The following is a 12,721-nucleotide window of genomic DNA, read 5'->3' on the forward strand; positions in this document are numbered from 1 at the left end:
ATGCCATTGTATGGATACTTCAAATAAATAAAATTAAACAATTTTCTTTTATTTTAAAACTTTGCGGAAAAACTTATCCTTACAATCCACATGGAAAATTGTTGTTATCTATTCCTTAGCAATATATCATAACTTCTTAAGCAACTGCTCAAAATTCTGATGCGATCGAAATCCACCTTCGCAATCAGAATCAGCATATACTTCCTTTAAGATTTCTTTCTATTCTTTAATTCTTAAAACATCAACATGTGACCCAGTCACATCATGTAATGAGGATCTCAGAATAGAACTTAACAGAGTTAGATAATGGGCTCTACCTGATGTAGAGTCAAACTTATTGACTTTAACATCCTTAGGTAACTTTGGCAGCTTTGCAATCAACGCCCTTTCCTTCGGCAAAATAAACATATGGACCCTTTGGTAATGGGACTATCTCAGACTTAGCCTTTCTCTTTACCATTTGGTCAACCGGGTTGACTATGGCCAATCCCTTTCCATTGGGAAGAGAATGTTTTTTCTGGATTTCCAGTGTCACCATTGTCACTGTCCATAAAGTTTTTGGGAAGTTGATCTTCTAATCAAATTTGCTTTACGATCGTTCCAAATCATTGTTGATTCAGCAGCACCAAGCAAATAGATATGATCATTAAGGTTCATGTCATAGTCTGTTTCATAGTAGTCCCAAAGGAACTCACTATGTGACTTAGAAAGTGATTGAACATCCAACTTTCTCAAGACTTTGACACCCAACTCTCCCGGCTTGTCAATATGTGACTTCATCTCTAAGATGTGATCACACATAGACCTTTCTTGCCATTAGGGCTTGAGTGACCTTGAACTTGTGGGTTAGGGAGAATAATTGGAGGAGGTGGAGGAAGAGAACTATGACTTCCATGAGCCAAACTCGGGAAGTCATATTCATTAGGAAAGCTTGGTTTGGGAAGATCATTGTTGCCTAAACCAGACATCAACAATGGGAGAAATTCACGTAAAGTTGATTTAAGTCCTTAATATAACACCCAATATGATATATTAAGGCTAGGACCCAACAAACTATTTTATAACTTGGAAGAGGGATGCCGTAATCCAAGCTATAAAATATTTAAAGGTAGGTGAATGACGATTCACCAATTTCCACCAAGATAAACGAAATGTATTATTAGTTTTTAATTGGTTTTGAAACTCCTAGATTCTTTTGAGATTCATTGAACTTTTCAATGGCATGTTTTAATCTCGAGTGTGCCCTTCAGGTTTTGTGACTGGGATGCCGAGGATCACAAAACAAGGTGTGAAGTAACCATGCAAATATACTTGGTACCCTTAATATTTACCCCTCAATCGATGTGCCGGTTAACCACATACGCTCCAACGATACTATGATAAACATTAAGTTACCCTTTGCCTACCTTGTTAAGTCCAGGTTAGTGTGCCGGTTAACCACACACGCTCCACTAACAGCTTAAACAAAGTGCAAAGTGTAATTTCATGGATTAGCACCTTATTCACATTTTCCTAAGTAACTAAGATTGGGAATTTATAAGTGTTTAGTTACTTCGTATTTATCATTATACTTATAATGAAGGGAGAATTATAGTCCTTGTCCTACCTGTTCGGCTAACGACCCTCCACCGGTCAAGGAAGCGGTGAGTGAGAGTGGACACCCATTAAACTGCCATTTTATAGGCAGTAACCTTATACCCCCCTTATAGACCGGCTTCGTGAATGAGGCCTACTAATGGTAAGACGACTTGCTCTTATACATATAATATATTAAACTTTTAATATTATAATAGTATAAGGGTGTATTTTAGACATTTAAAATACTTGGTGGTTTAATCTATTAATTAAACTAGACTTTTAATTTAATTAAACTCAAACCATATATTTATGGATTTAATAATACTCTTTTAATTAAACGCTTTAATTAACTATTAATAAAGTCCATAAGAGTTAATTTGAACTATTCAACAAAACATCATAATTCCAATTATTAAACTCAAAATTAAAACCATTTAATTAATTGTTTAAGTTATGAACCCAAGAGTTTTAGAATTCAATTCTTTTTTTTTCATAAAAAACTTTTCTCAAATTCCAAAACTTGAGGGCAAGTTTTGTAATTCTTGAAAACCTTTGGATTCCATAACTTATGGAATTAATGGTGTTTTATGATGAAACTTTCCATGTTCCATAACTTAAGAACAAGTTATGGAATTCTTTAAAACATTAACACCAAATTTTGTAACTCCATAAAAACTTTGAATCAATTTTTTTTTTAAAAAACTTTCATATCCATAACTTATGGAAGTTTCAAAAACCCTTAAGATCACAACTTTAAAAAAACTTTTGAGCTCCAAAATTTTATGACAAAATATGTAACTCCTTAAAACATTTAGATCAAACTTTTAAAACTAATAAAATAATCATATCATTTTATCTTTTACTAAATTTGACCTAATTCAACTCATATAACAAATGATTCAAATTTTACAAATAATTCGTTTTTCACAAAACAAGTAATTATCTTAAAATTTGACAAACGTCATGTTTTTTTTTCTTTTTTTTCCAACTTGAAAATAAAACATTTGCATCAATATAACAGAAATCAACCCATGGCTCTGATACCACTGTTGGGTTTTGAGCATTCTAACACTCCTATGGTGTACATGCAACCCTATAAACCTTGGATCTATGTTTTCTCTATTATACATGCAAATATTAACTATTCCAAGGGTTCATCCTAACTAGCATATTATGAAGCACCTATACTACAAAGTTCTAGTTAGATGACATACCTTTTGATGTAGCTTGATGTCTTCAAGCTTTAAGAGCTTAGCCCCAATAGTGTGGAAGCCTCAAATGGAATCACAAATCACCAAAACACCTTGGAAGAACTTGAGAGAATATGTATGCACACTAAAATCGGCCCACATTTTTATTTTCACACACTTGTGCCAATTTTGTGAGCCAAGGACCCCTTTATATATTATGGAGGATTAGGGTTACATCCATGTAAACCCTAATACCCATGACCTTTCATTTACATAGGATCCATGGGTTAAAAGCTCCATGGACCATCCATCAAAGCTTAGCCCAACCTAAATGAACTTGGCCCATTCCATATATATAAGAGTCCATATTTAATTAGTTCTTTTTGATCACTTAATTAATTCTAAATTAATTCTTGATCAATACTAATTAAATAATATGATTCCATATTAATATATTAGAACTTATAATATATTAATATAAATCATAAATATACTATTCTCAAAAGACTATCCATATAAATTGTGCCGGTGAAGTGCAACCCAAATGGACCATGCCGGGTCGGGTCAAGTACATACCAAATATAGTTATGGACTTAGACATTAATCCAACAATAATCTTGGTATTGATAGTAAGCCTCCCAAGAATTGGCAAGACCGGTGGCTGTGGGTTAACCGGGAGTTGCTCGGCGGTGAGCATCCACGGGCGACGATGCCTTCGGATACTATTCCCAAGTTGTTTCCTCATACCCAGGCGACTACAGATATCATGCGTTCTCTTCAGGTGGATGTTAACATGATGTCTGAGGTGATTCTTGCTGGTGTCAGAATGAGTCCCAACTGGCGGTGGTGGTGCTGGTGGGGATGGCGGTGATGGTGTTGGTGGTAGTGGCGGTCATGGTGTTGGTGGGGATGGCGGTGGAGTTGTCTAGAGCTACCCTTCTGGGGTGTGAAAAATCTTGTTGAAGTTTTTGAGTTGTTGTCTTTTAGTCATTTTATGGCCTCTGAGGCCTTTGTTTTTTGATGTTCTTAGCTTGCGGCCTCTAAGGCTTTTGTGTGTAAACAGACAATGGTCTATCTTTAATTGTTGAACTGTTTTGCTTTTTATCAATTGTATCAAACCTTCTATGTAGGTTGGTCATTTGTTAGGCCTTCTTCTATATTATGTTTTCTATGTATGCTGTATCTTGGATTCACTGAGTATCCTTTATGTTATATTTACTAGAATGTTAAATGTGCTCACTGCATTACGTGCTAAAGATAATGCATGTTCTTTTATTTATGTAGTTCTGATACATGGTTGTTTCATACAATGGTTTCCTATTGGTCTTCTCTGAGAGTCCACCTATTGGTCCCGGTGATCAGTCCGGCCCTGAGATGTTTTCCCTACTACTTAGGGGTTTACGACTTTGCTTGGAGGTAGTGTGGCTCCGTCTTCTCTTCTGCATAGGGTTCTATCATTGCTTAGATGTGGAACTTCCTTAAGTTCCTCGAGTAGGAGCCATTGTGGTGCGCCTCGATTACCTTGTATGGTCCTTCCCAGGTTTGGCTTAACTTCTCCCGGGGTTGGTCGTGGCTAACTTCGTTTTTCCATAAAACATAGTCTCCTACTCGGAACGCCTTATTTCTTACTCGCTGATTGTAGTATCTTTCTATTGCCTTCTTATAGGCGGCTTGGCGTATGCTTGAGCATTCGCGTCGTTCTTCCAAGAGATCCAAGTTTTCCCTTAGACCTTCGCTGTTTTCCTGTTCCATGCAGTATTCCGTGCATATTGACCCTACCATTATTTCTACCGGTAGCATCGCTTCGGCTCCATAGGCTAGGCAGAATGGTGCCTCTTTCGTACTGGTTCGTGGTGTGGTTCGATATGACCAGAGAACCTCCGGCAGTTCATCTACCCAGTTGCCTTTTGCTTTGCCCAACCCTTTTTTGATCCCTTGAACCAGTGTCCTATTAGACACCTCTGTTTTGTCCGTTAGCCTGAGGGTGCACCAAAGATGTGAACCTTTGCTCTATTCTCTTTTCTTTACACCAATCCCTAAAGGGGTTTTCCGCGAACTGCAGGCCATTGTCGCTGATTAGGACCCTTGGTGTCCCGAATCTTGTCACGATATTTTTCCAGGCAAACTTGATTACTTGTTTCCCATTGATGCATGCCATTGGTTCTGCTTCTATCCACTTTGTGAGGTAGTCGACCGCCACAATTAAGAATTTTACTTTCCCAGGTTCTTCTGGAAAAGGACCGACTATATCGATTCCCCATTGGTAGAAAGGCCAGGAGATAACTATGCTTGTTAACTTCGATGGCAGAACTTCTTGCGTTGGTGAGAACGTATGGCACTCCACGCAGGTCCGTGTTAGCTCGACCGCATCCTGGTGTATATTTGGCCAGTAGAGGCCCATGCGTAATACCTTTCCTGTGAGCGCTCTTGCTCCTTCGTGAGCTCCGGCCGACCCTGCATGGGCTTCCTTTAGGGCCAGCTTTCCTGCTACGCCATCTATGCATTTGAGCCATGGGGCCGTGTAACATCCCGAAATTCAGGTACAACTATTTAACCCTTCTCTTTTGTCAAATTGTCAAGATTAGCCCTTAAGTGGAATTTGTAGCAAATGAGTACGCTGGGCGTACCCAAGGTTACGCCGGGCGTAACCGGCCCAGGTGAAAACCCTAATTTGGGGCTTGTGCACTATAAAAGGAATGTTATGGCCTTGACCTCAGCCTCCATTCCAGAGAGTGAAACCCTAAAAGAGAGTCCTCCTTCGTTTCTAGCTAGTGTGTTGGTGTTCTAAGCTTCTAAGTGTCATTTCAAGGTGGTGGAAGAGAAGAAGAGGCCATTTTGGAAGCTAGAAGTTTGTGGGAAAGAGTAGATCCGAGATTTTCAGAGGTTGGAGCTTCTTCCTGAGGTAAAAAGCTCAAAACTTGCCTTGTCTTTTGTGTTGTGTGCTTCTTGGACCAATTTCTAGGGTTTTTGGTCCCAAGATGGAGACTTTATGAGCAAATGGTCTCCATTGGCCTAGATCTATCATATTTTAGGACTAGATGAGTTGTATGTTAATAAAAATGCAATCTTGGATGTAAATATTGAGCCATGCATTAGATCTAGACCTTTGGAGGAGAAAGGAAAGGTGTTAGAGGGTGTAGGGACCTTTACAGCCATGCAAAGGCTTAAAGGTTCCGACTTTATGGGATAAGAGGCTTAAGGAGAGTCAGATCTGGAAGTTGAAGAAGTGTCTTAACCGTTTAAGACCAAAAACCTTGGAATGACTGAAACTGAGACTTACGTTGGGCATAACTCTCAGTACGCGCAGCGTAAGGGTCCGAGACCCCGATTCTGGATCGTTGGAGTACGCCCCGCGTACAAGAGTTGGTACGCCCCGCGTACTGCTTGCTATTGATTTTCGTTGACTTTTAGGGTTTTGGTCAACATGTGGGCTTTTGGGTCAGGGAGGGGTAAAATGGTCTTTTACCCTTCTGTAGGATTGTAGAAAGGGATTTAGTCTAGCCTTGAGAGCCGTTAATGATTTGAAATAATTACTTTATGTGATTAGGCGGGGCTAGGTCGTTATTTCAAGATTCAGGATTTTCGAGCATGTGAGTTACTAGACATCATACGAGGTGAGTCTTCTCACTATACATTACCTAGAGTGGTATCTATGTGTAGACCGGAGGTTCTTGTGTGCTATGTGTATGTATGAGATTTTGTGTTATGTGATATATGCATGTTATGTATTGTATAGACCGGACCGAAGGGTCCAACGATATAGACCGGACCGAAGGGTCCAACGATATAGACCGGACCGAAGGGACCAACGATACAGACCGGACCGAAGGGTCCAACGAGCTATGACCAGACCAGAGGGTCCAACGAGCTATGACCGGACCAGAGGGTCCAACGAGCAACGTGACTGGAGGGTCCCGCTGAGACACATCGACCGGAGGGTCGTACTGTAGCCTCGAGTGGCGTATGTGTCGTATGTGGTATTTTGGGGAACTCACTAAGCATTTATGCTTACAGTTGTGGTGATATGTGTTTCAGGTACTAGCGAGGACCGGGGGAAGGCGCCGGCATGATTCGTACACATTGAGAGGATTTATGTATTTGGAGATCTTGGGATTTGTATTATGATAACATGTGATACATTGGATTATTCTGATATTTTATGAATGGAAGCATGTTTTAAAAATGAAAAATTGTTTTTAAAATTTACGTCGTTACAAGTTGGTATCAGAGCCTTGGTTTGAGGGATTCGGGTGCATCTTTGGATGAATCTGAACTCAAACTGAGGAAATGAGAAAGTTTTTCATAAAATAAACAATTTTTCTAAAAGAGTAAAAGATTTTGAGAAAAGCAGAACGGAGTAGTGTGTACGACCAGCCAGCACCCGGACGGTGATTTCCCAAAATACCCTTACATTATGTGTCATGAGATATGTTATGATATGATATGCATGCTAGAGTTGGCTAGGTATTCATATTAGGACTAGAGTGGCCTGATTTTGTGATGCCTTAGCCTAGGAAGGATTTTTGCTGCTATGTGATGCTTGAGAGCGAGTGTGTAGCAGGGAGGAGCTGATGAGAGGTCTACCGAAGGGTAGCCTATGCCAGTGAGATATAGAGTACTTGTGATCTGGGATCCAAGGAGGAGGACTTAGGGTGAATACTGATGCGATGTGGATGGTAGTATAGGGCCCGTACTACTGAAAACACCGGAGCAGTGCGCACTCTAAGTAAGAATCCTTAGGGTACTAAAGAGCAAGTAGGGTTGAGTATCGAGTGCGAGTGTACTCGAGCGAGTCTCTGATTTCTTTTGTGTTGTACTTCAGAGACATCATGGTTGGGACGTGCCCCCACCCAGGAGGCAGTGGTACCAGTGATGAGGAGATATGTAGGTTGATTCATGAGGAGGTGGCTGCGGCCATTCGAGCTGAGATACCAGAGATGTTCGGGTCTATCAAGACCACGTTGATCGAGACTTTTGATGAGCGGTACGCCGCTCTTACTGAGGCTGCTGTTGCTGCGGCCACCGCAGCTGTTGCTGCTACCAGGCCGCAGGGAGGTGACTCGTTGCTGTACCGAGAGTTCAACAACACGAAGCCACCAGAGTATGATGGGACGCAGGACCCGAATGCTGCGATGAGGTGGATTTCTGATATCGAGGGATGCTTCTACACCTGCTCGTGTCCAGAGCATATGAGGGTTCGGTTTGCGCTGAACCAGCTTCGCTTGGGAGCGAAGGACTGGTGGAAGTTTGTGACGGCAGACTTCACTACGGCAGAACTGACTACGGTGACCTGGGAGAGGTTCACCATGATGTTTCGAGATGACTATGTTCCCTCTGTGGAGAGGGAACGTCTAGCCCAGGAGTTCTTGTCCCTCAAGCAGGGAACTGAGTCTGTGACAGTGATTACGAGGATGTTTCATGAGAGGGCGTTGTTTTGCCCTGAGCACGTGTCGACTGAGCAGGCACGTATGAGCCGGTACTTGAGCATACTGAGGAGGGATATCCGTGAGTTCGTGGCGAACTCATCGTACCGGACATTTGCCGAGCTCTAGGAAAATGCCCGGAAAAGAAAGATCGAGCTGGAGACTCAGGTCAGGGAGGAGGCCGAGTCTCAGAGGAGGGACAGGCGACCGGCACAGGCGCAGCCGGCAGCCAAGCGGGCAAAGCCCGCTGATTCGAGATCTGGGGGTCCGAAGGGCCGCACATGCGGGAAGTGCGGCAAGAGCCAAGAGGGAGTGTGTAGAGATGGGGTATGTTACAAATACGGGAAGGAGGGGCACTATGCGAGGGATTGCCCCAAGGGGTTCACGGTTTGATTTCATTGCAACCAGACCGGCCATCGGAAGGCCGAGTGCCCACAACTACTGCAGGGATCAGCGCAGGGATCTGCGCCAGCTGCTCGAGCTACTGAGATCCGGCCAGTGAAGGCCGAGGCACCGAGGTCTCGCGGGAGAGTTTTTCAGTTGACAGCGGAGGAGGTCCGCGCAGCGCCCGATGTCGTGGCTGGTATGTATTCTTTCATTTATTTATGCTGAGTTTGAGATATTGTGCTTATATTATGATATGCGTAGGTACTTTTCTTGTGAGTTCTGTACCTGCCTTGGTGTTATTTGACTCGGGTGCGAGTCGGTCTTTTGTGTCGATAGCGTTTAGTCAGCACATCAGTATCCAGCGAGAGGCGTTGAGTCGACCTCTACGAGTTTCCATAGCGGACGAGCAAGCGGTATATGCTACGGAGGTGATTCGGGGATGTGTACTCGAGATCTTCGGGGTTGAGTTTCCGATCGATCTGGTCCTGATTGCGATGGGGGACGTATGTGTTATAGTGGGTATGGATTGGTTGAGCCGTTTTGGGGCAGTTATAGACTGCGAGCGACAGTTGGTGACGATACGAGACCCTAGTGGGGGAGTTCTTACGGTGTACGGCGAGGGTACCAGTTCAGGGTCAGCATTCTGTTCGGCTGCTAGAGCGAGGCAGAGTCTACAGCAGGGTTGTAGTGGGTTTGTGGCCTATGTGATGGATACACGAGTAGCAGCGGAGAGACCTAGTTCTGTTGATGATGGATACACGAGTAGCGTGATTACCTAGAGTGGTATCTATGTGTAGACCGGAGGGTCTTGTGTGCTATGTGTATGTATGAGATTTTGTGTTATGTGATATATGCATGTTATGTGTTGTATAGACCGGACCGAAGGGTCCAACGATATAGACCGGACCGAAGGGTCCAACGATATAGACCGGACCGAAGGGTCCAACGATAGAGACCGGACCGAAGGGTTCAACGAGCTATGACCGGACCAGAGGGTCCAACGAGCTACGGGACTGGAGGGTCCCGCTGAGACACATCGACCGGAGGGTCGTATTGTAGCCTCGAGTGGCGTATGTGTCGTATGTGGTATTTTAGGGAACTCACTATGCATTTATGCTTACAGTTGTGGTGATATGTGTTTCAGGTACTAGCGAGGACCGGGGGAAGGCGCCGACATGATTCGTACACATTGAGAGGATTTATGTATTTGGAGATCTTGGGATTTGTATTATAATAACATGTGATACATTGGATTACTCTGATATTTTATGAATGGAAGCATGTTTTAAAAATGAAAAATTGTTTTTAAAATTTACGTCGTTACAAGTTGGTATCAGAGCCTTGGTTTGAGGGATTCGGGTGCATCTTTGGATGAATCTGAACTCAAACTGAGGAAATGAGAAAGGTTTTCATAAAATAAACAATTTTTCTAAAAGAGTAAAAGATTTTGAGAAAAGCAGAACGGAGTAGTGTGTACGACCAGCCAGCGCCCGAACGGTGATTTCCCAAAATACCCTTACATTATGTGTCATGAGATATGTTATGATATGATATGCATGCTAGAGTTGGCTAGGCATTCATATTAGGACTAGAGTGGCCAAATTTTGTGATGCCTTAGCCTAGGAAGGATTTTTGCTGCTATGTGATGCTTGAGAGCGAGTAGGTAGCGGGGAGGAGCTGATGAGAGGTCTACCGAAGGGTAGCCTATGCCAGTGAGATATAGAGTACTTGTGATCTGGGATCCAAGGAGGAGGACTTAGGGTGAATACTGATGCGATGTGGATGGTAGTATAGGGCCCGTACTACTGAAAACACCGGAGCAGTGCGCACTCTAAGTAAGAATCCTTAGGGTACTAAAGAGCAAGTAGGGTTGAGTATCGAGTGCGAGTGTACTCGAGCGAGTCTCTGATTTCTTTTGTGTTGTACTTCAGAGACATCATGGTTGGGACGTGCCCCCACCCAGGAGGCAGTGGTACCAGTGATGAGGAGATATGTAGGTTGATTCATGAGGAGGTGGCTGCGGCCATTCGAGCTGAGATACCAGAGATGTTCGGGTCTATCAAGACCACGTTGATCGAGACTTTTGATGAGCGGTACGCCGCTCTTACTGAGGCTGCTGTTGCTGCAGCCACCGCAGCTGTTGCTGCTGCCAGGCCGCAGGGAGGTGACTCGTTGCTGTAGCCTCGAGTGGCGTATGTGTCGTATGTGGTATTTTGGGGAACTCACTAAGCATTTATGCTTACAGTTGTGGTGATATGTGTTTCAGGTACTAGCGAGGACCGGGGGAAGGCGCCGGCATGATTCGTACACATGGAGAGGATTTATGTATTTGGAGATCTTGGGATTTGTATTATGATAACATGTGATACATTGGATTACTCTGATATTTTATGAATGGAAGCATGTTTTAAAAATGAAAAATTGTTTTTAAAATTTACGTCGTTACAGGCCGTATGGCCCTTCCTGTACATCGTCCCTTTTATCATCGCGTACTGTGGAGCTCGTATCATTGTCTTTCGAGCCTCCGCGTGGTCGTCGGGAAGTATGCCATACTGTAGGTAGTCTATGATGGGCGTCATCCGGTTGGGTTGTGCTATTAACAGGGAATTGACCTGCCGCTCGTCGATACTCCTTTCTTTCAGTACTTCCACCAATACTTCCTTTGAGAGATGTCCGAAGCATGTTGACGCCAGTTTGCTGAGGGCATCTGCTCTCTTGTTACTTCCCCTTGAGATTTGTTTTATCTCAAAGCTCTTTAGGGTACTCGTAATTTGCTGTACTGCTTTGACATATTTCTCCATTCGCTTGTCTTTTGTTTCGAACTCCCCTGACACCTGGTTATTTGCCAAGCACGAGTCGGTCATGGCTATGACTCTTTCCGCTCCCATGGTTACCGCCAATCTGAGGCCGGCCAAGAGGGCTTCATATTCTGCCTCGTTGTTGGACGTGTGAAAATCAAAGTGTAAGGCGTATGTGAGTTCTTCTCCCATTGGGCTAGTTAGGATCAGCCCTGCACCTGATCCTTCTTTGCTGGAGGCCCCATCTGTGTAAAGGGTCCACCGTTGGCTGTCTTCTTTCTTCGAGCGTACTTGGTTGTCTGCCTTGGTTGCCTCCTGCTGGAGTTCTCCTGGGACTTCAAGTAGGAAATCCGCTAGGGCTTGCCCTTTGATGCTTGCTCTGGGGTGGTAGGTGATGTCGTGTTCTCCTAGCTCTATGGCCCATTTTGCAAGTCGTCCTGACGTCTCCGGCTTCAGGAGTATTTGTTTGATCGGGAAATTTGTCAATACCTCTATTTGGTGGGCCTGGAAGTATCGACAGACTCTCCGTGCTGCATAGAATAAGGCGCACACCAGTTTTTTGATGACCGGGTAGTTCATATCTGGTCCTTGTAGTGCCCGACTCACAAAATAAACTGGTAGTTGGCGTCCCTGTCTGTCGACCATTAGCACCGACGAAATCGCATCTTTTGACGTGGACAGGTACACTTGCAGTACCTCTCCGGGTATCGGGCTGGCCAGAGTGGGGAATGTGTGGAGTACTTTCTTTATCTCTTGTAGTGCTGATTCGGCTTCTGTGGTCCATTTAAAGTTGTTTTTCTCTATGCATCCTTTCAGCATGTTGAATAGTGGCATGACTTTTTTAGCCGACTTGGAGATGAACCGACTGAGCGCGATCAGCTTTCCATTCAAGGCTTGTGCATCCCTCAGCGAGGAGGGTGAAGGTGTTTCCTCTAGCTCATTTACCTTGATTAGGCTTGGCTGGATTCCTTCCTTCGTCACATAGTATCCCAAAAATTGACCCTCCTCGACTCCGAAAGTGCACTTAGCGGGGTTTAATTTCATCCTAGCCTTCTCCAGTGTCTGCAACGTTTCTTCTACATCTCGTAGCAGCATGTTCTCGTCCGGGCTTTTTATGACCATATCATCGACATAGAATTCGATGTTTCAACCGATTTGGTTGATGAACAGGGAATCCACGAGCCGCTGATAGGTCGCCCCTGCATTTTTTAGTCCAAACGGCATTTTTGTATAACAGAAAGTGCCGTGATCCGTGTAGAAAGCCGTTTTTTCTTCATCGTTTGTATTCATCAGTATCTGGTGGTATCCCTTGTATGCATCTAGGAAGCACTTCAATTGGAAACCT

The 12,721-nt window shown here is 43.7% G+C and overlaps 1 protein-coding gene across 1 annotated transcript in view; it reads right to left on the reverse strand.

Annotated features, from left to right (window-relative positions):
• The window catches only part of LOC145158746 (uncharacterized), a 48,019-nt gene extending 35,548 nt beyond the window's left edge, over positions 1-12,471 (reverse strand). The window contains exon 1 of the mRNA XM_079077598.1: positions 11,072-12,471. Coding sequence (XP_078933724.1) covers positions 11,072-12,471 — 1,400 coding nt within the window. The remainder of the gene's footprint in view (positions 1-11,071) is intronic.
• Between the last annotated feature and the right edge of the window lie 250 nt (positions 12,472-12,721).

This window comes from Lactuca virosa, chromosome 2 (genome assembly GCF_052849685.1).
Source record: "Lactuca virosa cultivar CGN04683 chromosome 2, Lactuca_virosa_CGN04683_v6, whole genome shotgun sequence".
Taxonomy (NCBI): Eukaryota; Viridiplantae; Streptophyta; class Magnoliopsida; order Asterales; family Asteraceae; genus Lactuca; species Lactuca virosa.